Source organism: Euprymna scolopes, chromosome 22 (assembly GCF_053919585.1).
Source record: "Euprymna scolopes isolate OS-2025 chromosome 22, ASM5391958v1, whole genome shotgun sequence".
Classification (NCBI taxonomy): Eukaryota; Metazoa; Mollusca; class Cephalopoda; order Sepiida; family Sepiolidae; genus Euprymna; species Euprymna scolopes.
In genome coordinates, this window is record NC_136503.1 from 116989453 (window position 1) to 117017428 (window position 27976).

At 35.1% G+C, this 27976-nt stretch overlaps 1 protein-coding gene across 1 annotated transcript in view; it reads left to right on the top strand.

Moving 5' to 3' along the window:
* LOC145243682 (integrator complex subunit 13-like) overlaps positions 1–27976 on the top strand; it is a 1170185-nt gene that overhangs the window by 1062188 nt on the left and 80021 nt on the right. Inside the window, exon 13 of the mRNA XM_080106736.1 lies at positions 10583–10740. Within this exon, the coding sequence (XP_079962862.1) occupies positions 10583–10740 (158 nt within the window). The remainder of the gene's footprint in view (positions 1–10582; positions 10741–27976) is intronic.

Sequence of the window (27976 nt, forward strand, 5' to 3'; positions counted from 1 at the left end):
TTTTCATTCTGTTTTTTCTTTGGTTTTTATCTCCAAATATTTATTGTTCGAATATGTATAGATGAATAGATTTACAGAATTTGAAATCATATTTTTTTAAATTTTCATTTGGAAATTACACTTTTTATTTTGCATTTTCCTTGGTTGTTACAAATAGTATTTTCATTGGTCCATCATGCTTGAGTTTGAATTTGTGTTTTCATTGGTTTATCATTCTTAAGTTTCTAATAGCATTTCTTTGGTTTGTGTTAGTGTGATTACAAGAGTTAAGAGAGAATCTGCCATTACTAACCAGCAGAGCATTACCATGTCAATGTAATGGTGTATGGAAGTGAAACATGACCTGTGACATGCATTGCTCGGAGAGAAACATTCTGACAGATGTTTAGTATGCATCTTAAAGAGCGGCTTAGATCTGATGCTCTCAGCGGAAGACTATATTATATTATGTTTAGTATAGGGAACAGGAGATTTCTATGTTATGGATAAAAGATTTTGGCTTAGATGTAAAACAGTTGAGGTATCAGGAACAGTTCTCAGGGGAAAACATAGGAGGAAGCGATATAAAGATGGACTTGAGAAAAAGAGGGGTAAATAAGAACCTGGCCAGAGATATGTTGGTTTATAAGTTATTTTACTAAAAGCCGTTTAAAGCATTCTAGCAAGTAAAACATGTTAAACAAAATATGATAATGATTGATGTGTAATGTGAGTCATAAACAGTAGCTTAGATCTGATAGCCTCAGAGTAAAGTACAGTATGGCTAGATGTGTACAAAACAGAAGACTTTGATAGCATGGTCATAATAAAAGAATGAATGAGAGCGTTTGGTCTGGTGGAAGTAAAAGTATTCAATTAGGTTAGTTTGGAAGTCAGTTCTAAAAGCATAAAACATGCTGACCGTCAGTATGCAAGTTTCCTAGACCTTTTTCTTACAATTTGCCCTAAGCTATGTTCATTCTCCATTCTGTCTCCACTGGGATCTTCAAACCACTCAGTTTTATCAGTTAAGATAATAAGTCCTAAGACGTACCTCTCCATCGTAAAGTATATTAATACTCCATGGCTAACTGGGATAGCTTTTGTACATTTATATCACATCTACCTCTGCATTCCATGTTAAAAAAGAACATATCTTCTATAGTATCAGACCTGACGGAATGGTTAATTGTAAGTATACCTTTCAAAAAATTCCTGCAAGAACCCAACAGCCAGCCGTGGTTCTCTCTAGAATGTGCTGCTATTATTGCGCACAGAAATCACTTTTTCCATGGCTTCCAACATAATACATAATAAACGATATCCAACGATAGGCACATGTTGGAAACATCAACAAAAACGGGCCGATATGTCGTCGGCTATCACTGTCTGTCATGGGTCGCTTCTTGTATGTTTATTGCGTTGCCACAGACAGCTTGCTATCGTCGCATTCATGGGAAGAACCGCAGGCTGAAATTGAACACTTGTACAAAAATAGCAAATAAAGGCATTTTTATAAAAATATATAATTTATTTAACAGTTAACAAGTAGGAATCATATGCAGTCGACCCATTGCATGCACACCAAACCACCACATCCCCCGCGTATGGGGTGCAAGCTTCAACTGTCTTTACAACAATCAAATTATATTTCAATTATCTCTTTCATTGAAGAAAGAGAGAGAAAGGGAGTGAATGACAGAAATAGAGAAAGAAAGAGAGAGACAGTGAGAGAGAGGGAGAGAGAGAGAGATGCGTTTTATTTTTTCCAACTTCAGATATCCGCGTGTAAGTCTGACCTTTCTTGAATTATTCTGACACCAGTGAAATTTTATAACATGTCATGTCATTCAAACCCAACCGACATGCTCTAACCTTCCCAAACCCACAAAACACCTGCATGAAACGTTTTTAACTTCATCACAAAGTCAGGCACAAGGTTAAAAGCTAGATATAGGGTTATTAATGTAGAAGCGCCCAGCTTCCTTAAAAGGGGCTACGTCATTGTGCCACATATGCTCAGTCCATTAAGTCCAAAGTAGCTGAGCAGCGATTTGGTTCCCACCAGTTTTGGCAAATAACAAACAGGGTGCTGAACAGAAGCCTGTGCTCTATCCCAACTATCATCAATGGACCAGCATCCGATTAGGCCAAACTCTTTGCCAAGAAATTTGCAGCTAATTCTACCCTATGTAATCAAGGCTGCCATTTCCTTCTGTGTCTAAAAACACACTATGCAACTTACAAATATCTGTGCATGATGTTCTCAAGCTAATCAAAAACCTTGATTCCAGTAAAGCAACTGGCTCTGACGGCATCCCAATTATAGTGCTGAAAAAACTTCAGCCAGAACTAGATCCTATACTTAAAAAGTTGTTTAAGTGTTGCCTTAAGGAGAATTGCCTCCCAACACCCTGGAAATCCTCATCAGCATTTATGAATTCAAGTGATCGGTCATCACCCTCTCAGTACATATCAATAAGTTTCCTGTGCGTCTTGAGTAAGTTGCTGGAATCTGTGTTAAATAGAGTAGTAGTCAACCACCCTAGCAAAAATAACATTAGGACATGCAATATGGTTTCCATTCTGCTAGATCTAAGGCAGATGTGCTAACAGTTATATCTCATAGGATTAGTGAATCTCTTGATGGAGGCTTCCTTTCTAGGGCAATTGCTCTTGACATATTAAAAGCCTTTGATAGCGTATGGCATAAAGGTCTACTCCAAAAGCTCTCCAACTACGGTATAGCTGGAAATGTCTGCTCAATTATTAAATCATTTCTCTCCAATAGGTTTATAAGAGTAATGGTTGATGGGCAGAAGTCAGAAGCTCACAGTATTAATGCTGGAGTCCCTCAGGGGTCAATCCTAGGCCCAACTCTCTTCCTGATTTACATCAGTGATTTCCCAAATCACATCTAAGATCATTCGTAGACATTTATGCTCATGATACTACCATCTATGGCAACACTTTAAAGTCTGTAAATGACTCTGATTCTCTCTTCTTTGGTCTTGAGCATGTGGTACAATGGGGAAAGAGGTGGCTGGTTACTTTTAATGCATCTAAAACAAGCTTCTATCTTTACCTCATCAACGCTCTGATCCCCATCTGGCACCAATTGAAATGAATGGCACTCGTTTTGGAGAAGCTCCATGTTTTTATAAGCTGCTAGGTCTGACCTTCATTCCTGATCTGAAATGAATCACGTACAGCAAATCCATTGTCAAGGTTGCTGGAAAAACGGTGGGATCATTTTACCGCTCTAGTAGATATCTCACTGCCGATGCAATTCTCTACGATTCTATAAGAGCCAAGTACGTCCAAGGATGGAGTACTGTTGCTGCTAGAAAGATCTTATCCTGCCTTGATAGAGTTCAAAATAGACTTTGTAACCTAGTGGTGGATCCCCTTTTCTCTTTCTTGCAACCTCTTTCTCACAGAAGAGATGTTGCGAGCCTGTCTCTGCTTTATCGTTATTTTCATGGCACGTGCTTATCTGAGCTCCAATCTATGGTCCCCCCTGTCCTGACTTTCACGAAAAACACTAGTCTAGCTGAAACCACTATCAATAATTTCCCCCACTCTTTATTTGTACCCAAACATAAATTCCATGAACAAAGCTTCTTTCTTAGAACTTCATGCCTGTGGAACTCTCTTCCATTTTCCTGCTTTCCAGCTGACTACAATATAGTTGTCTTCAAGTCCAACATAAACAAGTTCTTAAGTAATCCAATTTACCAAATTTCCATTAGTAACCATTACTAACCATTACTACGATATTATCCCACTGACCACTGACCACTTATTAACCCTTATTCTCGAGTGGTTTCCAGGCATTGATAAGTGGTGACTCCTATGTAAAAGAGAAAAAAAATGCATGCCAGCATGTAAAACAGACATTAAACCAATGATGATGATGTCATGCATAAAATAAAAAATGCCAACACATCACACTATAAGAGGACCTGCCAGTTGGTCGATTCGTTGTCACATTCTATTTTCAAATACTTTTTTCATTGCAAAACGCGCAGATTAAAAGGACACATCCTAACAATTTTTTTCTTCTTGTTTTTCTTCTCTCTTTTTTCTTTTTTTGAACTTTTTTGTCTTTTTTTGAACTTTTTTATCGTTGTGGAAGTCATATAGGCATCAGGTTAAAATCTTATCTCTGATCTTGTTTTTAAGAAAGGAAATGCTACTTTCAAAATGAATACGCAATACTGTTTTGGATGATAATTATGATGATGATGACTATAAGCGAAATTAAGACAATTCAACGGTTAAGTCAACATCCGACCAGGAGATGGGGGAGGAGATCAAAGAGCAGAGTGATTAAATGGTACAAATACAAAACTCAGACACAAAATAAAAGCAAGCGAAGAAAGAGGGAGAAAAGTTGATGCTGCGTTAGTTTATATGGCAATATTGATCTCCCAAAAATATGTGAGCTTGAACACTAACCTCAACTATATCCTGTCTGCAGTAAAATTATATATAATTGGTGTCAGTCTATTAAAACAACAGTAACATTCCTCATGCGAATTAAAATTTAAATTAACACTTGTTTTTTTTTTTATTAGAAATTGCATTGAATTGATTTTAACCTTAAAAGATTTTAACAATGCAATGACTTGCCTTCTTTTGCCGAGTAGACTGTCACAGACAGCTACAGTAAATACACTTACGCAGCAGTAGAAACGTAGACTATGTACTGAAATAGTACTAAAATTTAAAAAGTAGATTAATTATGTAAGATCATATAGTTTTCATGATATCCAAAATGTTTACTTTGATATGCAATACTACTTTCTGATGATGATCAGGAGAAATAGGAAGGGGAGAAAGAGAAGCAGAACAAGTGTAAGATGAGGATGAAAGTGAAATCGTAGTTTGATCAACATCCGGTCAAGAGACATGAAGTGGAAATCAAAGAGCAGAATAATCAAACGGATAATAGAAAACAAACAAAATAAAAATCAAGAAACACAAGAATGAGCAAAGGAATTTGGTGCTACATTACATGTGGTTTGCAGTAATTGATCTAAAAAAACATGTGAGTTTAGACCCTGATCCTTATCAATTTAAGCAGTAATCCTAACTGTTTAAGAAATATACGTATAATTTCTACCAAAAGAGTAATTTTCAAATGGACTACTGAATAGAATAGATTTAAATGTGCACTACTGAATTTAGATTTAAATGTGCACTACTAATAGATTTAAATGTGGACTATTAATAGATTTAAATGTGGACTACTGAATAGAATAGATTTAAATGTGCACGGATTAGGCATCCACTAAAGTAAACCTAAAAATTTGAACAATGGAATATCAGAACTATTCAAATTCGATGTCATATTCCTATATGTTGTTTATTCATATTTTTTGGATTCTTCAGACTACTGTTCTCATCTTGAGTGTTGTTTCACGTGAAAATGGCACTCAAGATGAGAACAGTAGTCTGAAGTATTCAAATGATGTGAATACAACCCTATTTTTTTTCTCTTTAATTCATTGCCAAAATCTTGCAGTAAGTCCTTCTTAAATAGGTATGCAGACACATTTCTTGCCTGGCATAGATGGTCAAAATTTCACTGTCATGTAGCAGTGTACATTTTACACTGCAATGTGTGCAAGTTTGTATTTGTGTTATCTGTTTAATCTCCCCTTCATGTTTTTTGACTGGATCTTGGCTGCTAAATTATCTTTATTCCTCATCATCATCATCATGATTGAATTTGAAAAGATTACTTTTTCATTGCTTACACATTTTGGAATTACGTTTTTGTTTTAAATAACATAGTGCAACATGGCAGTTGTGAAAATGAGTAAATTCTCCATTCTATAATAAAGACCAATGTACATTTATTTGTAAATCTATAAAAATATCTATCCTATTATGCAAAAGTTAACAAGTAATAAAAAAAATTACCAAAGAAAGCCATTTTGAGTGTTTAGGACAAGGGAGAAAGCAAATAGCAAGTCAGACACTGTTCGTTGTCTGAAATAAATTTGAAAAAAAAATTTTTATACCCTACTTCAATTTTGAGATGTTTTAGTTGCTTATTTCATACCGATTGATACGTTTTTTTCTTTTTTTCATAATATTTATTTTAAGACATGTTCTTTCTTTTTTAAATTTCACTGATTTAAACGATATTTTATATGATTATTCGATGATGAAATACAATTTTTTTAAATCTGTGCAATTTATTCCTGTTTTTGTCTAGCCTATATTAATTCATGAAAGGGACATTCTGCTCTACTGATACTAATTGTAGTAAAAAAAAAAAAAAAAAAAAAATCGTGCAAATTCTGCTCTACTGATACTAATTAATGAAATGAACTTTCTGCTTCAGTAGTTAAAAAGATCAACATGTTTGGTGAAAGATGATATTTTGCAGACAAATAAAGATTCTCTTGTTAAATGAATATCTTGTATTTACAGTTATACTGGCCATGTGCTTTCAATAAATTCAAAGTCGTATCCAAATATTTTGGGTCCACGTTGTTGTCGTTAAAATTTTTTTCCCCATCGTATTTGATATACACAGGACCTTGGTGCAGTTGTGGACAACTCCTTGAAACCAAGATATCACTGTATTGAGATGGCAAACAAAGCCAAGTGGGTTCTCTATCTGATCCGGAGAAACTCTCTAAGCTTACTATCTGCCATACATGATCCGTGTACATTCTTGAGTATAGCATTCACGCAACAAATCCATGTCTTCAAGAGGATATTCTACTCTTGGAGTGTGTTCAATGGTTGCCAACCAGGATATTGCTGGGATTCTCCATGCTGACCCACAAAGAACGACTTCAAAGACTAAATCTGTCTTCACTTGAGTAGCGAAGGATGTGAGAGAACCTAATTCTGGCATGCAGCAGAAATGTAAATCTATCTCTAGAGTAGTTTTTCACCTTAATGCCTAGTTGCAGTCTCTGTGTCACCCACAGAGGATAAATCATTATTGCTTTCATTTCAAGAAACGAAAGACAACATTCTCTGGCCATGTGTCTGCTCCTTGGAATAGTCTGCCATAGGATGTTATGATGATGTCTGTCATATCCAGGTTTAAACATTCAAACAATATATGCAATATCTTGTCTTTTTACATGGTTTGCTGCACTTTATGATTTCTTCTTTGCTTAGAAAATTGATTGCAATATTCCCATAAAAAGTGTCCATTTTATTAATTACAGATTTCTTACGTATTACCTATCTATATAACCCTAACCCTAACCCTAACCCTATCTATATAGTCAGTATGTTGCTCTTGCAGTTTGCTTGTTTTTTTGTTTGTTTGAATGCATGTCATCGTTTTAATGACTTGCTGCTGAAATGAATTGAAATAAGGCATGACTTGTTATAATGTTGTTTAAAAAGATTCCTAGATTATCATTTGAATTAACTGATATTTTTTATCATTTTATGCCTTACAGAATTGTATAATAATGAACAAACAAACAAACATATACTACACTATACTCACCATCCCCCCAAAAAGAGGAATGTAATATCTGGGCAGATATCATAACTATAGAACAGATAGTATACTAGCTCTCATCCAAAAGAAGAAAAAGGTATAGTATCTGTTCTGTGGTTATGATTCAATCCTGGTGCTACCAAATCAAGCTGTCTGAAGATATTGGCTTCTTGAGACGAAATGCACCTAACATTGATACTTTTTATTTTTCTACTTCTTTTTACAAAACTTAATTATGTTCTGCAAGATCCATTACAAAAACAACTCCCCCTTTTCCCCCCTTTTCCTTCTTCCCATTTTTTTCTTTTTCTGTCTATCACCCCACTTCCTGACTGGATTCCTAGCTTAAAATGTACCAAACATTAATACTGTAACCCTTTGCCATTGCAAAACTCATTCATGTTTGACAGGGCAGAGAACAAAAACGATAAAATCCACTATAAAGCAACCAAATCAAGCACTACAAAAATACATAAAGCTTGAAAAATAAAAACCTACAAAATAACTGGATGCAACATGAATACTATTTCCAAAATAACTGGATTCAGCATTAAATAACACAAAAAGGGTTGATATGCCGTAAAACAAAGCAACCGAACTAATGATTCAATCGATTACCTTCTCCTTTTTTATGGTTAAATATTTTTGCTAATAGAAACAATGTCAATAGAAATGGCAGGCTTAGTTATGTTGATCTCAAAGGGAGATTAAATCTCAACTGTATAGGGAGATGCGTGCAGAAGAGTAGACTTGAATGGTATGGTCACATTGAAATGATGAGAGTTCTTGGGTTAGTAGATGTAGAACAGTTGAGATAGCAGGTTCTGTTCATAGGTGAGAGCAAAGGAAAACATAAGAGAAAGTGTTAAAAATGGACCTGAGGAAAAAAAAGAATAAATAAAGACCTGGCCAGAGATAAGTTAGTTTGGAAGTCAATTTCTTGAAACTGTCCAACATATATCAGCATGTAACATGTTAAGATGATGATGATGATGATAGGGAGGTTGATAATTTTTGTTACTTGGACTATTCTTATCTTACTGACATTCACAACGTTTTGGCCAATGTGACCTCTGACATTTTTCAGGTGCATCTTTTTGAAGTTAGGAACATATGCAGAAGTTCAAACTGAAACCCATTATACACTGGAAAAGTGAATATCAGGATGAAAATAGTGGAGTGAATAATCCAAATTGTCAATGCAAATGTTCGGATTTGAAGATAAATTCGAGCAAGTCTACATTATGAAATGGTCAAAATTGAGGAGCATTCTTTGTTAAGTCTTTGCAGTGTGTCGGCTAAGCAATCGAGAGAGAGAGTGGAGTGGGGTATTCTTCTTAATTGATTCTAATCTAAGTAAATCTAAGCAAAGTGCTACAATTCTGTGTCATATGAAGCTGACATCAATTGATACAGAAAGACAAAATTGTTCTTGTGCTTTTCTATCTTTGATAATCTGTTTGCACTTTGCTCAAAAAGAAGAGAAAAAATTCTCCGCACGTTTCAATAATTGACTGACGATGCACATCTCTTTGATAAAAGCAAATGGCTTTTGCTCCTCCTCCTCCTCTGAAACTTCTTAACACTTGATGTTTTGATATTCGTAATGGCAATGATGGGGAATCGACTTACAAACATGCGACTCCTGCAGAAATTACCAACTCCTAACTCCGACTCAGCACTCTAGAGGTGGGGTATCCCTATTTAATTGCTACCCCACGAGAATAGTTAAATACGAGCTTGGTTTTTAATGTAAGGAGGACTCAGGTTTCCAAAAAGGAGACAAAAAGAAAAAAATTGCTTTCAACAACTAAGGACAGAACAGATACTACACTTTGATTTTAGTCAAAAGGCATTTAAAAACATTTAAAAATCTAATTAAATAAAGCATAATCATTAGTTTTCATTAGATCATTGAAGTCAAGCGATGTTGAGCTTAGTATCAAATGGATAAATATTTGGGAATACCAAGTGTTCCTTCTCGTCCTCAGAAAATGATCAAATCTTGATGTCTATGTAGACATAATGGCAAAGATGGGAAGTTAGCTTAAAAAAAAAATTGATTCCTGCAAAAATGACTTACTCTTAACTTTGACTTACAACTTCAGAGATGTGGAGTCATTTGAAATCATTTTAAAGTTCAATATTTGATTTTCGATTCATTACCACATAAGGTGTAATTACGTTTACACACTACTTAATATTTTTCTATTTGATCACCACTTATTCAGGCCAAAAACCACTTAAGGAAAAAGCTTAATGAAATGGAAGTAATTGCGTACTGAAAATTATAGAACAAAAATGATCATAATTGTTTAACTCATCCTCTGGCCTTCTTCAGGTGATTAACTGCAAAGGGATAGGAATGCTGACCCTCATAACTGTATCCCCAGTAGTTATCTCACCACGTTTAGGCCAACTAAACCTCTGGCCGGTTTTGGGTAAGATTGAAACTGCTACCTTCAGACAATACTCACTTGGAACCATAGAGAATCAATGCCCCTATCCACTTTGCCATGAGCTCCAGACAACAACTATGAAGATGAGGATAACAGCCCGCAAATAAATAAATATACTAATTACTCATCTCAAAGAATTCCAATAAAAAAGAAAAATAATAAATAAAAAACGATCAATTGTGAACTGATAATCACTTATCGGATACAAATTTGTTGACATTGAATTTGAAGATAACCAAATTTTCAATATGACCATACCATCAAAGTCTTCTGTACATATGATCCTATTCTGTCTAGACTAAATCTTCCTTTGAGATCACCAGATTTAAGTTTGTCTTTAAGAATTGTATCACATTCATTATGTCATTTCTCTTCATGCAACGCATGTCCTCAACCTTAACTGGTTTGGTTTTATATCCATGCACCATCACATTGCATACACATTCCTGATAAACTTTTCCAATGGTTCACCATGGTAATGCTCTGCTATTTCATAATGGTAGAAGTTACCTGAACTTACCCCATTCATTCCTTACTTTTGCAATCGCATTGACACCTGCTCCTCTCTGTGCTCCAATTAATATTTGCAAAAAGATTCTACATCACTATGAAATTTCAAAGAATTAAATTGCTTTTTATTTTTATTTCTTAATTCTAGCAAATCGAGCCAATTCCTACTTTAATAATGAAAGAAAAACTTGACGAAGATGAAGTTATGGAATGCCGCAATACCATTTTCAACATTGTTGGCATGGAGAGCCGAAACGAAGCATTTCCAACAACAGTTGTTGGTTCCAGAGGAAAAGGACCAAAAAGGTCAGTAGAGATTTATCTTTCACATTTATTCATATCATTTTTTCCTTGGCTTTCTACTGATAGCTGAACCTGCTACCGTTCTACACTTAAAACTGTCATCCATTATTGTTACATAAGAAAGGCTGTCCCCTTCTCTTGTAAGTAAAAAGGCAGACTAAATAAGTGAAAATGATATTAGGAAAAGGATAGAATCGAACCCTGTAGACAAGTGTAAAAAGATAATGGATAATTGAAATCCTAGGAATGCAGTCGATTGTTAATTCTTTTAGAAATAACTAAAAAATATTTATGTCAGAAAAAGACCAATTGTCCATTCTTTTAGAAATAACTGGATATTAAATATGTCAGTTAAAAGAATGGACAATGCGAGTTTATAAATTAAAAATAGGTTACTGATACAATTTAATTTACGGATTTTTTTTGCTTATCAGAGGTGTGTAAATACATGTGCAAGGGCACAGATGAATTGAAACGTAATAAAGTTACGTTAGTTGAAAGCAGGCCTCTGACGTCATAAACAAATGCGGTTTCTCAATATAATGACGAGGTTTTGAAGAATAATTTGAGAATAATCAAACAATCACAGTCACAGTAATAGTCAGTTAGAGACTAGAAGCTGATACCTTTAGAGGCGAAGGGGGAGAAGAGTAGACCTTGTAGATATACAAGCTTAAATCCCGGACATCATCAATTGGCCGACAGATGAATAAAGAAATCATCATCTTTATTTTATAACTAGCGAGGGGTACCCGGCGTTGCCCGGGTTTTTGTAGGGGTGTGTGGTGTTAAATAAAAAAGAAGCCCGGGGGGGGGGGTAGGATCGAAGCCGAACCCCTGAGGTGAAGTTTGAAAATAAAATCGGCCAGCCAGAAGTGAAAGATGTTTGAAAGTCATCGAGCGTTACGACGACAATGACGATGTAAGCATTGTTATAAGCGAAGTAAGAAAACAAAACATTTTAATTAAGCGGGGGGGGGGGGTAAAACATAAAAAATATAAAGTAAGGCAAACGAACGAACGTTACGTGAAAAATGGTTTAAATAATACAGAGTTCAATATTTAAATTTAAAAAATCGAAAAAAAAAAACATCTCACACCACGATTCGAACCCAAAACGTTTAGATAATGAACCAAGGCCTTAACTACCTGCGCTAAAGCGGAGTATATAAAGTTTGTTCGGTTTATCAACTATTTAAAGTAAATCAGGTCATGACATCATCTGACACATGCGTTGTTGACCCTCCCCCTGTCGAATCTTTCTAGACATCTTTCTCTCTCGCTCTCACTCTATCTCTCACTCTCACTCTCTCTCTCACTTCGTCTGCCTTACTCTAAAGACTGGAAAATGGCGTCTGGCTGTTTTTATTTAAAAAAAAACTTTGATCGTTAATATTTTTTGTAAGCGTATTTTTTTTTTTACTTCACTTTTTTTTACTTTATTTTTCGTATAACTATCGTATCTACCTATTTTGAATGTGACAAAAACTTTGGTAACGTTGCCATAGCGTAGAAGTTCATAGTTTAGCTTTAATTAAATTTTTTTTTACCGATATATATATATATATATATATATATATATATATTTATTTTTTTCTATGAATGTGTATATGCTTATGTATCCAGGATTTACTCCTAAAGTAATAAAGTAGTCATTACGAATTTTTGTATGCACTTGCTAGGAATAAGAGGTCCAAATCTGTGTTATACTTAGTTCAATTTCATGTAAAGAAGACTCATAACAAAGATGATAATGACATTTATATACGTTACATACATGTATAACGGGGACTCATAACAAAGATGATAATGACATTTATATACGTTACATACATGTATAATGGGGACTCATAACAAAGATGATAATGACATTTATATACGTTACATACATGTATAACGGGGACTCATAACAAAGATGATAATGACATTTATATACGTTACATACATGTATAATGGGGACTCATAACAAAGATGATAATGACATTTATATACGTTACATACACGATGACTGTGATGATTCTTGGGAACTTCATATTATTAATACGGAGATGGGACATTTACACAGTTCTTGTTAACATAGAGGAGGGGACACATTACTTGAGGGAGGGGGGGGTTATAAAAAGTTCATTTAGATGATAATAATCAAAACACATTTACCTTTCAGTTGGTGTAATGACGACACAAAGACAAATAGTCTATATATATAAAAACGAAAATGTATGTGTGTTTGTGTGTATGTTTGTGTGTCTGCTAAAAACTTTCGACAGACACAACAAAAATTCACAAACTTGGTCTCCTATGAAAGCCCCACCTTCCGGACGACAAATATCGAAAAATTGGCCCAAAGTGACCATCAGAAGTGCGTCAACTGATCGATTTTCTGCAATGGGGGAGGGCCCCAAAAAAGTGACATTTTAATGTTAAACATTACATATTTTTAAATCAATTTATAACTGCCCCAAAAAATATGGCCGCCAACTCTTCTACATAAAGTATACACGCGGCCGTTTATTTTGGGTCAACTTGTATTTAAAACCCGCTGAGTCATGTCACGTGATCTTGACGTCAGCAACTTCTAATGGCGGTCGGAATTTACAATTTAAAAATGTTGTTGTCGGTAAAAAAAAATTTAATTAAAGCTAAACTATGAACTTCTACGCTATGGCAACGTTACCAAAGTTATTACCACATTCAAAATAGTATGGACGTGTATATGTATATACTTGTAAGGAATATATATATATATATATATATATATATATATATATATATATATATATATATATATATAATTATTTTTTTACTATAATAATTAAATACCTACAGACACTAGTGTTTCATCCTTTCGGGATTCTTCAGTGCAGGGTGTCACGATTACTACCAGTCGAACGATTCGAACCCCGCGACATGAGACATCTCTGGCTCGATTAGCGGAGGCCGTATCCATTCGGCTACCATTAACCGTGTGAAATAGCGTTGAATTTTAAACATTTTAATTTAAATGTTCATTACGTCAGACAGACAGTGATCAAATCGTTATACGATGATCTACGCATAAGAGCTAAATTGACCGACTTTTAATTCAACTGAAAGTGCTCAACGATAAGAAACGAATTTCTTAAAGGGGCTGTCATAATTATTTTTTTACTATAATAATTAAATACCTACAGACACTAGTGTTTCATCCTTTCGGGATTCTTCAGTGCAGGGTGTCACGATTACTACCAGTCGAACGATTCGAACCCCGCGACACGAGACATCTCTGGCTCGATTAGCGGAGGCCGTATCCATTCAGCTACCATTAACCGTGTGAAATAGCGTTGAATTTTAAACATTTTAATTTAAATGTTCATTACGTCAGACAGACAGTGATCAAATCGTTATACGATGATCTACGCATAAGAGCTAAATTGACCGACTTTTAATTCAACTGAAAGTGCTCAACGATAAGATATATATATATATTCCTTACAAGTATGTACATATACACGTCCATACAAATGTATAAATATATAGACATACATGCAGATATATAAACATGTACATATATATAAACGTATAGACATATATACAAATATATAAACATTATACATACTCAGTATGATAAAGATAGTGATTAGGTGGTCGACAATGAAACGGGGTAATAATCTAATGGTCTGATAAAACCTCATCGTTTCATTGTTCATAGAAAGAGTTCAGCCAGTGTAGTGTTTCTCGTGATGTGTCACCAAGCTTGAATGAATGCATTTAAAACTATGATTGATGAACACCGCGTCTTCATGGCCATCCTGTCGGATTTAGTGCAGATTACTTGACAGAAGAACAAGTATGTCAGTGGAAACCAATGAGAAGCTTACTAAACTAAAACATTCCTCATAAAACGTCAGCAAAAGTTGAAAGCAATATATATATATATATATATAATATAAATATTTAGAATAGCCTATGTAAACGAAGTTACATTTCTCAACACTTTGGTAATAATTTTGGCTCTGATAAAGTACAAATATTCATGAAACCTCATTACATTTATAAAGACCATTTTAAATGTTTATGTTTTATTTATTTTAGATATTTATTATTTTTACCTTCAGACACTAGTGTTTCATGCTTATGCAATCTTCAGTGTAGGAAATGATAATTACTTCCAATCAAAGGATTAAAATTCTGTTGCAAAGTCACCTTTGACTTTGTAGTCTGGTATTCAACTCCTAGGCCATCTATCAATTAACATAAGAAAGAAGAGAATTTGGCAGGACATACACACGTGCATGTACAAACGGAGATTTATATGTATAACTACATTAATTCTTTTCATATTGATTTGAGTCAAGATAACAAATAATGCTGGAGAACTGTTTTGGTTTGGATTCTGATGACGTCCAAGTCCTATTTTTTTTTCAAACTTTTGAAATCACTTCCGTTATGTATATTAGAAAATTGGCTCTACAATAATAGATACAAAATCTGCATAAATTAAAATATATTTAAGCATGTTTTACAACCAGGCAATGCCAGGCAGCATGCTATTTTAATAGGGGATGCCCTTTGCTATTCCCTGCAACCTCTTTCCCACAGAAGAGACGTTGTGAGCCTGTCTCTGCTTGATCGTTATTTTCATGGCAAGTGCTCAGCTGAGCTTCAATCTATGGTCCCCTCCTTGCAAAACTTTCATGAAAAACACTCGTCTAACCAAAACCACAATCAATAATTTCCCACACTCTTTATCTGTGCCTAAACCTAAATGTACATTCCATGAACAAAGCTTCTTTCTTAGAACTGCACACCTGTGGAACTTTCTTCCGATTGTCTGCTTTCCAGCTGACTACAATTTGATGTTTACTACGCTATAATCACATTGACTGATGTATATCCATTAACCCGTATCCTCAAGTGGCCCCCGGGCCTTGATAAGTTGGTGATTCCTATGTAAAAAAAAAAAAAATACCATCATGTAAAAGTTAACATATAAAATGTGTCCTTGTTTTTTTCTCTCTAATCCTCAGATGAAATTATTTCCTTAGTGGTGAGGGAAAACGAGAAATAAACCAAAAAGCCAAACCATCTAAGCTTCTTCCATCTGAAACAAATTAAGAAAAAAATCTTCCACTTTAAAATAAAACCTTGATCATGTTTTTATTAAGGCCATCAGAAATGATAATAATAGAAATTCATATACGGAAAACTAAATTACAAATGTAATTCTATCTGTATATCCAAAAATGTGAACGGTCTCTTTCCCAGACTTTCTCATCTGTCAGTATCCTATATTTTTATGAAGATATCATTCGTTTTTGTATTGTTGCCACATCATACACCAACCACTAGTCTCTCTCTCTCTTAGGGTGCAAAAAAGTTTCTAATCTAATAGGTTTCACATTGTCTACCAAGCTCCAGCTCCTGTACCATCAGCGCAATGTTGCATCCTTGTGCTTCTTTGGCAACTACTTCAATGGAATATAACCTGATGAACTTATTGCACTTGTGTCCCCTCAACGAAAATACCACTAGCCAACCGACAATCAGCAAAATTCCACCCCTTTACTGTAGAGGTCCACAGATTTCCTCAAACTGCTTCCCTTTGGAATTCTCTTCTTACTCTCTGCTTTCACGACTGTACAAACATTCAGAAGTTTAAATATAATGTAAACAGACATCTTCCAGCACAACTCCCTACTTAGCATGTCTCCTAAAAATCTGGCCCCTAATTCACAGTTCCTAAAGTAACTCATGCTGGTTGTATGCACTTTTATGTCCAAAGCTAAACTCTTCAGAAATCAACTAATTGAAGGTCACTGATCAATGTTTGCTTGGTAACATATCTGCCACTGATGGCGAAATTGGCGAAATGGCCACGCCCCTTTTTAGCGAAGTACAAGCACTCACCAGCATTGTATCTCTTAAATCGTCGAGCGTAGGTGTCATGTGACCACTCAAAATATCTAGAATTGGGGGGGGGCAGTAATACATTATGATGTGCTAAAACCAATGGTTTTCAAAACATTTGCAATAAACCAATTTCTGCATTGTATATCATACATCACACATCCCTCTGATCTTTGTTCTATTATGTACATTATCCATATTTTTGTTCTATTACTTATGTACATTATCCATATCTAGTGCTAATTATCCATACTTTTCAGTTTGATTTTGTGGATTTCGACACTTTGTACCCTTACTCCAACCACAAAACATTTTAAGTTCTTTGCTTTGCAAATGCATGTCTTTGTACTCCTGCATGACATTGGGCATTTGCATGGAGGCGGTAGGTTATCTGGTCTGCATAATACAGGCAGTATCACAGGAGTTATGCCGAAGTTTGTTGTTTCATATCCAAACTTATTACAGGATTTGGGGTGTCTAACCACAATCTGCACTGCACTTCTCGAGGCAAGCGATTACAATCTTTTCCATAGGAAATGGCCCCATTCCAAGAAATATGTTACCAAACTATTCAGGTTTCAGCAATTGTATTTCTTTTGTGATAGCATATACCCCTTCGTTAGACCATAATGCCCCTGATGCGGCATTCTTTTGCTTCAAGACATCCTGAAAGTTAATCATCAATGTAAATATTGTGTTCATTTCGGTTGCAACATATGGAAGGATGGGTACACATGATGTCTTTGAAACATCAAATTTCAGTGGATCCTGGAGGGCACTCATTATTGCTGTGAAGCTAAGAAATGATCCCTCTTCGTTATCTACATACTTTTGCCTGGCCATGCACCAAAGAAAATAATCATCATCAATGTTCATATGTTCTCCTGAAGATGTTGAAAATGATTCTTTGGCATATCATCATTTCTTTTGTGTTCTCTGTGTGGTCAAAATCGTCCATTGCTCCTTGGACAAAATGACATTCAGATATCTTTGATGATACAGGACATCTGTTGGGTAGGGAATCTTTCACCATCTTTTGGGCCATGAAGGTATTGATTCTCTTCATTGAATCCTAGCTAGTGACTAGATTCATCCTATTCATGATTTTAACAAGCTGTCTTGATCTAGACAGGTTATGGACAGTTTGTGTCAAGCTACAAAGAAATGGGGCCTTACTTCATCCGGAACTTAACCAATAATGAAATAGTGTATCAAACTTCAGGAACCATTCATCTGTGTTCATGTTGCTGGTGTTTGGGAACATGGGTTCGAAATGTGTTGAAATTAGTTTATTGCAAATATCTCGAAAACCATTGGTTTTAGGACATCATAATGTATTACTGACCCCCTCCCTCATAATGTGGCAATTACAGACATTTTGAGTGGTCACATGATCACCTATGCCTGATGGTTTCAGAGATACAATGCTTGTACTTTGCTAAAAAAAGGGCTTGGCCATTTTGCCAATTTCGCCATAGTGGTAGATGTGTTACCAAGCAAACATTGATCAGTGGCCTTCAATTAATTGATTTCTGAAGAGTTTAGTTTTGGACATAAAAGTGCATACGTAACCAGCATGAGCTACTAGAGTAAGTAGCCTTTTGTATCTAAATAGTAATGTGCTTTGTTTGGGTGAAAAAAAAAATCTACGTCAAATGAAAATTTATCTGAAGTGAACCTCTACTATTACTTCTGCTAATGTACTATCTTTGAATGCTGCATTTGTATATGTGTGTGTGGGGGGGGGCGTTTAGTATATGTCCATCCCATGATAACATCCTTCCAGTCATTACCTCCTCTTTTAAGGGAGGTGAGGTAGTGTAGTATATAGTCGTGTCTTGATACCATCCTCCCGTGCTAGCAAATGACCAGAGGGTACATATATTTGCTAGCCAATACTAATATATCGAGGTAAATTCTTGTTGAGACATTCTTTTAAGTAATCATATTCTGCCTAGTTTCACCATCCACCTGACAATCACAGTGAAGACCCCCCCCCCCAGGATAATCTTATCCTTGAGGGGTCTTTGGGCCTTGATAAGTGGTATCCATTTAGTACATAAAAAACTGTTGGCTAAACTGGATCGCTTTGTTGATAATACCCTCTCCACATCTCATTCTTGAGAGAAAAATCCTAAGTGTATCCACAGATGTTTAACAGTTGTCAATTATTTAAATTCTATGAAACGATAATCGTAAGCAATGAAGTAATTGTTGATTATTTTAAGTTCTAAAGTTGCCATTAATTTATCACAGGAAATGCTTTCTGAATTTTTGAGATGACGATTAATAATTAGGATTTCATGTCAGTATGTAAAACAAACGTTAAATCAAAGATGATTAAATGATTTGGCATGTTTTTTTAGTTTCCCTTCCACATTAATAGTAAAGATGAACTGTACCTTGCTGCATTTGTTTTGTAAATTACTGCAAGCAGTAAGTCCAAGTCCAAATAGCAATTTATTATTTGTTGTTCATTTTAATTGTTTTCATTATTCCAGCTACAGTAAGAATAGCAAACCTCATACTACATTATCCCCACTTCCAAATTTAGCATTAAAAGATAATACGCTAGTAGAAGATTCGGCTTCAGACAACCAGATACCAAATTTCCATTTCAGTATATTTTTTTTTTTTTTTTTTGGGGGGGGGTCAAATCATCCTAAACAAGGGGCAGATTGCCACCAAAATGTAAGGAATTACTGTGAATTAGGGGCCAGATTTATAAGGGAGCGTTTTAAGTGAGTTGTGCAGTGACATGTTTTTTCACATTACATTTAAATTTCTGCATGTTAGTACAGTAAGGGAATAGGGAGGGAATTTCAGAGGCAAGTAGTTTGAGGAAAAAGTTATTTGAATAGAAAGCATTCCAGCATTTGGGTACTTCTACGTTGAAGAGGTGGGATTATTTTTTATCTATGTCCCAAAGACTCAAGTATAAGTCCTCGTACTGAGAAATATAGGGAAGAACTGAATCACTCTATTCATAGATCCCCCCCCCCCACAAACACACACACTCATCTTGCACACAAATGGACACTACCATGTTGACATCACCTCTACAACTGAGGAAGGTTTCGAATTTGGCGGTTGGGGGCCTCTGCTAATAACTAAATAGCCAACCACTTTCTCAAAGCATGTACTCTTTAACTCCATACATGACTGATTGAGTTAGACTTGATCACTCTTGACTGGATGCAAAATTTTCCATTGCTAATTCAATTTTGAGAGTAAACCTTTTACGTTTCTGTTTGATTGTAAATTGTCCATTGTTTTCATCAGAAAAAAAATGTGCAGATTTTTTTTTTGTACTTTTTCACAGGATCAACCGCACAGATCCAAATAATTATTTAATTTTGAGCATTAAAGTTAATGTGATTTCTAAATTTAGAAAAAAAAATAAATTTCCTGTCTTTTTCTCTCTTACTTTCCCTCTCTGTACTGCTCTAACCAAGTATGCCGACCTGTTCCACAAATCCCAAAACCTCAACATGAAACATTTCCAGAAAAAAAACCCTCAAATAAACCTAGAACCCCATCTTCCAACGTAGACCCCTACTACCATGTCTCTTTCTCCAACATCAGGGGTCTACATTCCAACCTTCCAGAGGTTTAAACCCAGTTACAAAAGACGACACCGGACATATTCTTTTTAAGCGAAACTGGAATAGGGCCGACCACTTCCCTAGATGAGTTTATAATTAATGGATACTCTAACTTAACATCTAAATCTGACCCCCAAGATCGCCATGGCATGGAATATGTGCCTACATTAAAGATGGCTTCCCATGTGGCAGGGATATCTCTAGAGAAGATCCTAATTTACCTTATATGTGCTTCCGGGTTGCACTTGCTTACACCACTGCATTTATATTTGCCCTCTATTGGCCCCACAACAGCGGAGTTACTATCTTTAAGAGCATGATTTTGCCATTGCTTATGACCTCACTCAGATTGTTCGTGAGCCCACCCGTGTGCCCGATACTACAGGTCAATATACAAGCTTCCTAGACCTTTTTCTCTCAACTTCCCCTGAGCTATGTTCATGTTCCGTTCTTTCTCCTCTAGGATCCTCCGACCACTCTGTTGTATCAGTTAAGATAAAAATGAAATGTAATAAGTCCCCAGACGTTACCCCTCCACCGTACTGTATACCGATACTCTATGGCTGACTGGGATAGCTTCCGTACATTTATGTATGATCTACCTCTGCATGTTTAAAAAGGATGTGTCTTCTATAGTATCAGACCTGACCGAATGGTTAATGGTAGGCATATACCGATTCATCCCATCTAAAAAAAATTCCAGCAAAACCTACCAGCCAACCATGGTTCTCCCCAGAATGTGCTGCTGCCATCGCGCACAGAAATCACTTTTTCCATAGCTACCAGCGTAATAGATGCACTGAGACTAAAGCTGCTTTCAGGAATGCCAGCAACCACTGTAAAAGAGTAATAAAAAATGCAAGAGAGCTATATGCCCAGTCTGTTAAATCCAAAGTAGCTGATCAGCGGCTTGGTTCCCACCAGTTTTGGCAAATAACAAATAGGATCCTGAACAGAAGTGTGCGTTCTATCCCAATCATTATCAATGGACCACAGGTCATCTCGTCAGCTTCAAACAAGGCCAACCTATTTGCCAAGAACTTTGCAGCTAATTCTACCCTATGCGACGAAGGCCATCAACTCCTCATATTTCCTCCTATAACACAGAACATGCTAGGTAACATACAAATATCCGTGCATGAGGTCGCCAAGCTAATTAAGAACCTTGATTCCAGTAAAGCAACTGGCCCTGACAGCATCCCAATTATAGTGTTAAAAAAGCTTCAACCAGAACTTGCTCCCATACTTACGAAACTGTTTAAGCGTTGCCTTAAGGAGAAGTGCTTTCCAACATTCTGGAAAACCTCGTCAGTATGCCCTGTATTTAAGAATTCAGGTGATAAGTCATCCCCGTCTCAGTACAGACCAATAAATCTCCTGTGTGTTATAAGTAAGTTGCTGGAATCCATATTAAATAGAGAAATAGTCAACCACCTCAGCAGAAATAACCTTCTTAGTGACATGCAATATGGTTTCCGTTCTGCAAGATCTACCACAGAATGGTTATATCTCATAGGATTAGTGAATCTCTTGACAAAGGCTTCCTTTCTAGGGCAATTGCTCTTGACATATCAAAGGCCTTTGACAAGGTATGGCATAAAGGCCTACTTCACAAGATTTCCAGCTACGGTATAACTGGAAATATTCTCTCTATCATTAAATCATTTCTCTCTGATAGGCTCATAAGAGTAGTGGTTGATGGACAAAAATCAGAGGCCTGCAGTATTAATGCTGGAGTCCCTCAAGGATCCATCCTGGGCCCAACTCTCTTCCTGATCTACATCAATGATCTCCCTAAACACATACTTAAATCATTCATTGACATCTATGCTGATGACACGACCATCTACGGCAACACATCAAAGGCTGTAAATGACAAAGCTCTCTCTGATTCTCTCTCCTCTGATCTTGAACGAGTGGTTCAGTGGGGGAAGACGTGGCTGGTTACCTTTAATGCATCTAAAACCAAACTCCTATATTTACATCATCAACGCTCTGATCCCCATCTGGCATCAATTGAAATGGATGGCTCTTGTCTAGGAGAAGCCCCATGTTTTGACAAGCTTCTGGGCTTGACCTTCACTCCTGATCTGAAATGGAACACGTACATCAAGTCTGTTGCCAAGGTCACTGGAAAGATGGTGGGATCCTTCTACCGCTCCAGAAGATATCGCACTACTGATGCAATTCTCTATCTATATAATAGCCAAGTACGTCCAAGGATGGAATACTGCTGCCATATCTGGGCAGGAGCTGCTAAAAATAGCCTATCCTGCCTTGACAGAGTACAAAATAGACTTTGTGGCTTAGTGGGGGATGCCCTTTTCTCTTCCCTTCAACCTCTCTCCCACAGAAGAGACGTTGCAAGCCTATCTTTGTTTTATCGTTATTTCCATGGCAAGAGCTCGTCTGAACTCCAATCTCTGGTCCCCCCCTCGCCAATCTTTTACGAAAAGCACCCGTTTAGCTGAATCCACTGTCAAAAACTTTCCCCACTCTTTATCTATGCCTAAATCAAAACGTAGATTCCATGAAGAAAGCTTCTTTCTTAGAACTGCACGCCTGTGGAACTCTGTTCCGTCTGCCTGCTTCCCACCCAACTACAACCTGGATGTCTTCAAGTCCAACGTAAACAAATTCTTGATGAACCGCCCCGTTATGTAATCTCCACACTAACGTACTGTACTTACAATAACCCTTATCTCTGAGTGATTTCCGGGCCTTAATAACTGGTGACCACCTTGTAAAAAAAAAAAAAAAAAAAAACTTGCTCTTTTAATATTCCTCCATTTGTTGGTAATTTCTTAGCAAGAAAGATTTTTGAAACAAAATCCAACAAACAATTAGACGTGGAAAGATATTATGACAACAAAACAGATATTACACTACTCTCCTACCTTCCAAAGGAGGTGGTAATGCTTGGAAAGATGTTATCATGGCAACAAAATCAATACTACATTACTCTCCCATCCCCACTACCTCCAAAAAGCTAAATAAATGAAAGTAGAAAATAATGCCTTGGAGAATGGTATCATGATGCAAAAACATAACTACATCGCCACTCACTCTAAGGAGGAGGTTATTTCTGAGAGGATAGTCTTCAACTGAACAGATACTACACTATACCCTCCTTTTAAATTGAGCATTGAAAAATCTATATATTAATATAATAGTGTGTGTGTGTGTGTGTCACGCTTACATCTGGGTTATTTAATTGTTATGTACTTCCATTTCTTGTTATAAATAATTTTACTAAGAATTCTTCATAAGTTTTGGTTTCGGTTTTGATCATAGCTATTGGCACATAAATCATCTATTTTTTTATAAATAAGTTTATCAAGAATTCTTCATAAGTTTTGGTTTTGGCTGAAGGAACTCATGTTATATTTTTTTCATAAGTTTTTATTTTGGTTTCAATTCAAGCTAATGCACCCAAGTCATATGGATGCATTTTTCTTATTTTTGAAATCGCAGCTTTATGATATATAAAAATCAATAGAACATTAATTCTATAATAATATATACGAAATCTGCAAGAATTAAAATATCATATTTAAGCGTACTTTACGACCGGGCTTTGCCAGGGGTTTCATGCTAGCTTAGATAAATATTTTGCAGTTTCAACAAAAAAGCTACAATAATATTACACTGAATATCTACAGCATGGCAACATCAATATATTACATATGAATGAGTCCTCTGTGGAATTTCCACAGGTCCCACTACATTAGTTTGAAATAATCTAGTGAATGGGATTGTGCATCAAAAGCGATAGTAATAGTATTGTCTTCAGACACACAGATACCAAATATCCATTAGGAATAGAAGTATAATAGGGACATTCTAAGTGAAGAGTTATACATTAAAATGTTTTTCACATTACATTCAAATTTCTGCATGTTGGTACAGTTAAGGAGTAGAGAGGGAATTTCAGAAGCAAATAGTCTGAGGGAAAAAGTTATTTCAATAAAAAGCAGCATTCCAGCATCTGAGTACTTCTATATTGAAGGGGTGAGATTTTGCTCATGGTCAGATTGGTTGAGGTATTTACATCTCAGAGACAGAGAGCCAACAAAAAGGCAATAAATCTTGATCTTGATTCATTTTAGATTTAAACTACATCCCTGTTAGTCAGGTAGTTCTCACACTAAATGCAACATACAGGGGTTCGGTAGTGCCCCAGGCCATTAATAGAAGCAATTGTTTAGTTTTGGTTTCAGACAGCTAAATACCAAATTTCCATTAGGAATAGATTGTGTGACCACTTGTCATCCATTTTTCTTTCTCAACTTATTAATGACTAGTGAGCTTATTTATTGTTAAAATAAATACAAAATTAATTTCTACTTTGTAAACAAACCAGCTATTTTAACAATTTTTTAATAGTTAAAAACAAACAAACAAAATAACAAACAAAAGAATCAATTATTTTGTGACCCTATGAAATTTAAAAGGAATTTAAAAACAATTTATCTCTAAAATAAATCTTACTTGTATGTATGTGTACCTAAAACTTTCAACAAAGCCAACAGATTTTCACGAGATCATTATCATTTTGAAGCTCGACCCTTCGCACAACAAATATCGAAAAATTGGGCAAACGCATTAATTTCTTCCTGCTCAACTGAGAACTTTTTTACAAGGATGGCTTTCTTTTTTCACCGAAAGTCATCTCCTCTTTTCGATTGTCTAGCCTTAATTTAAACCTACATCATTTCCAGTTTGGCGATGGGCACAACAGCAAAAGCGTCAATTTTTTTTTTTTTTCATGTTCTTTGCTTCCTTCGCGATATAGGTTCGAGCCTGCCTGCCTACTACTACTTTTTTTTTTTTTGCTCAACAGACACCTCCAAACACCCGGGCAAGTACTGTATAAAAGGAAATCATTTAAGCCGACTTTAAAATTCTTAGCAAATCCTTATTTTATGAAAACATTGAAAGTTGGAAGCTTTTTTACATCCAATAATTTTATGAATAGATGTTAAAAAATGTGCATTTTTTCGATTATTTGGAATAATGTTCTCATCTTGAGAACATTATTCCAAAACATTTCAGATAATGTAATTTCCAACATTCTTAAGGTTTATCTGGTTGAACTCTGATATCTTTCAGTCAAACTTTAGAATCTGTATAGAATTTCAAACAAAACCCTTTATTTAATCAAAGAAAGATGCTTGCTTTTGTTTCATCAGCCATGATTGGATAGAAGTCTTAAGAAATTCTTAAGGATTCAACCTTCATCTTTGAACTGATGAGTACTTAGCACTTTATTTATTATGCTATGGATCCTTGCGAACTTCTGCCAGATTATGGCTAACAGAATGGGAGCATGCTACCCCCATCAATTAAATGATTGTATACAGATTCCAGAGTTCAACAAAACATAATCAAAGAAGGTTAGAGGTTCTTCATAATAACAACAGTCGTATGAATAATACAAATTATCCTCACCGAAAAAATTCCAGACAATTAAAACATTATATTAACGCAGTAATTATAACAATTTGATTCGATCAATAATTTAAAGATCAAACGATAATTAAATTTAGCTTTCAAAATTCTGTTTTAGAAACATCAATTATAAAATTAAATTATGACAATACATTTCTGTTTCTTTAGAAAAAAAAGAAAGCGATTTTAATTTTTATTAATAACTGAATAAAAAAGGATGCATTACTTTGTGACCTTTTGATGTTTGAAAGGAATTTGGAAGAACTGTCAGAAAGAAAATTATTTCTGCCTTTAAAGATCTTAGCAAATCCTCATATGACTTGATATGAGTTTTTATGAGCGCAATTCTATTATTGACTGCTATAATGGAAAAACCTAGCACCTGTCTAACACTAACAATGGCTAACTAGTCGACGAAATGAAAGAGAAAAAAAGAGGTTTGGCACACAGATGAGGAAAAAGAAAGAAAGTGTGGCTTCAGCAGAATCCCTTTCCATTCTTACCGACAGATCTAGATATATAGATATTTCATTAGACTCTATTCTTGTTTTGTACTGTTCATACAATAAATCTAATTTGTGTTACCCCAATCTTTGTTCGTGTAATTTTTCATCTGATATTATTATTTTGCTTATATATTTTGCTTATATTCATGATATAACATTCACATTGGTTTACCTGAATATTTCTGGAATCAAATATTTAAGTTAAAGTGGTGTTATAGAACTGACAAGATTCGAACTTGATACTCCAGATTGTCAGTTTGTATTGTTAGCTAGATATCCAGCAGATATATCCCACATTCATGCGTCTCTAAAAAAAATACAAGGTTATATCTTTCTTACGTAATCTACGGCATTTTTTTTCCTGTCTCTTACTTCATTAAGCTATATGTGATTGCCTCGGGACTACCTATCATCGGTTTACTGGTCCTCTTAAGAATTTTTGTATTCTTTCCAACGCATGTTTATTAATTAAGCCAAGTCTTACCGCTTGCTTGGAGTTGTTATGTGCAACCAGCTTATTTTAAGCACCAAACCAGGTTCCCAAATTTTTCGAATAGGGGCACATCTTGTGCTTATCAATCCCTACCAAGTCACTTTTCTTGGAAAAAAATTATAGGATCTCTAAAAAAAAAAAAAAACCAAATGCTAAAAAAAAAACATCTTTCTTACGGCTTATCACATCTAAAAACTCTCTAAATACCCGTTTACGTAATTTTAATTCTTGTCCCCCTTCTAAAATTCTAACTGAATCTGTAAACCAACCATACATCTTAACTAGTTTTATTTTCTCCTAGACTGTTTAAATCTAATGTATATTTACTGATAACTTTGAATTCTTGCTGTGAAAACAATAACATTTACATTACAATATGGTTCAACATCAACACATTTTCAAAAGAAAATACCTTAATACATTTAAACATTTTGCAACAAAACAAAACAAAAAAATAAAAATTCGTTACATTATACATTTCAAAAGTCCGTTAACACAAAACAAAAAATTGTCCCTTTTTCAAAGACCAGAACAATTAAAACACACTAAAAAGCCGAAAATTATTCACAATTTGATTTTCATTTCTGCATCCTTCTGCTTTGCTATAGTGTATTTTATTTTATTTATTTATTCATTCTTCCTTTTAATACTCGAGAATTTTAAATGTACTTTCGACTTTTGACACTAAATTGTTATTTATTATGATTGACAGTTTCTCTAAACAATTCAGACATTAACACACATTTTTATGAATGACAACTGTCCTATTTCTATTTGCGAAATATATCCGAATAAAACAATTTTTCTCTTTTTTTTTAAATTTTATTTATGAATGAAATATTCGTGGGTTGTTTTTTGAACTGACCGTATCTCTTTTATCATTCATTACGGCATATCAGCCTTTTTTTTCTTTTTTAATATTTTCTTGTAAACTTTAGTTTTCTGTGTGCATGTGTGTTCAAATTATTTTTTTCTTTTTGTTCGCATTTCTGTGATCGTGTAATTTTTTTTCTGTGGTATTATTTATTTATTTTTTTTTTTTTAATTATCTTGGACCCTTTTAAAACGTTGTGTTTCTTTTTTTTTCTTTTTTTTCCGTGGTTCCGAAGTTTTTTCTTTCTTTTTTTTTTTAAAACTCACCCTTGCTGGGTGGTCTGATCACTACGGCTCCAAATTGTATTTATTGTATTTACCCCAGGTTCGGTTTTGCATCGTTGATGCAAATTGGTCAACGGGCACCAAATTGTGTTAATTATATTAAGGTTTCATTATTATTATTATTACTCTGTTTCTTTTTG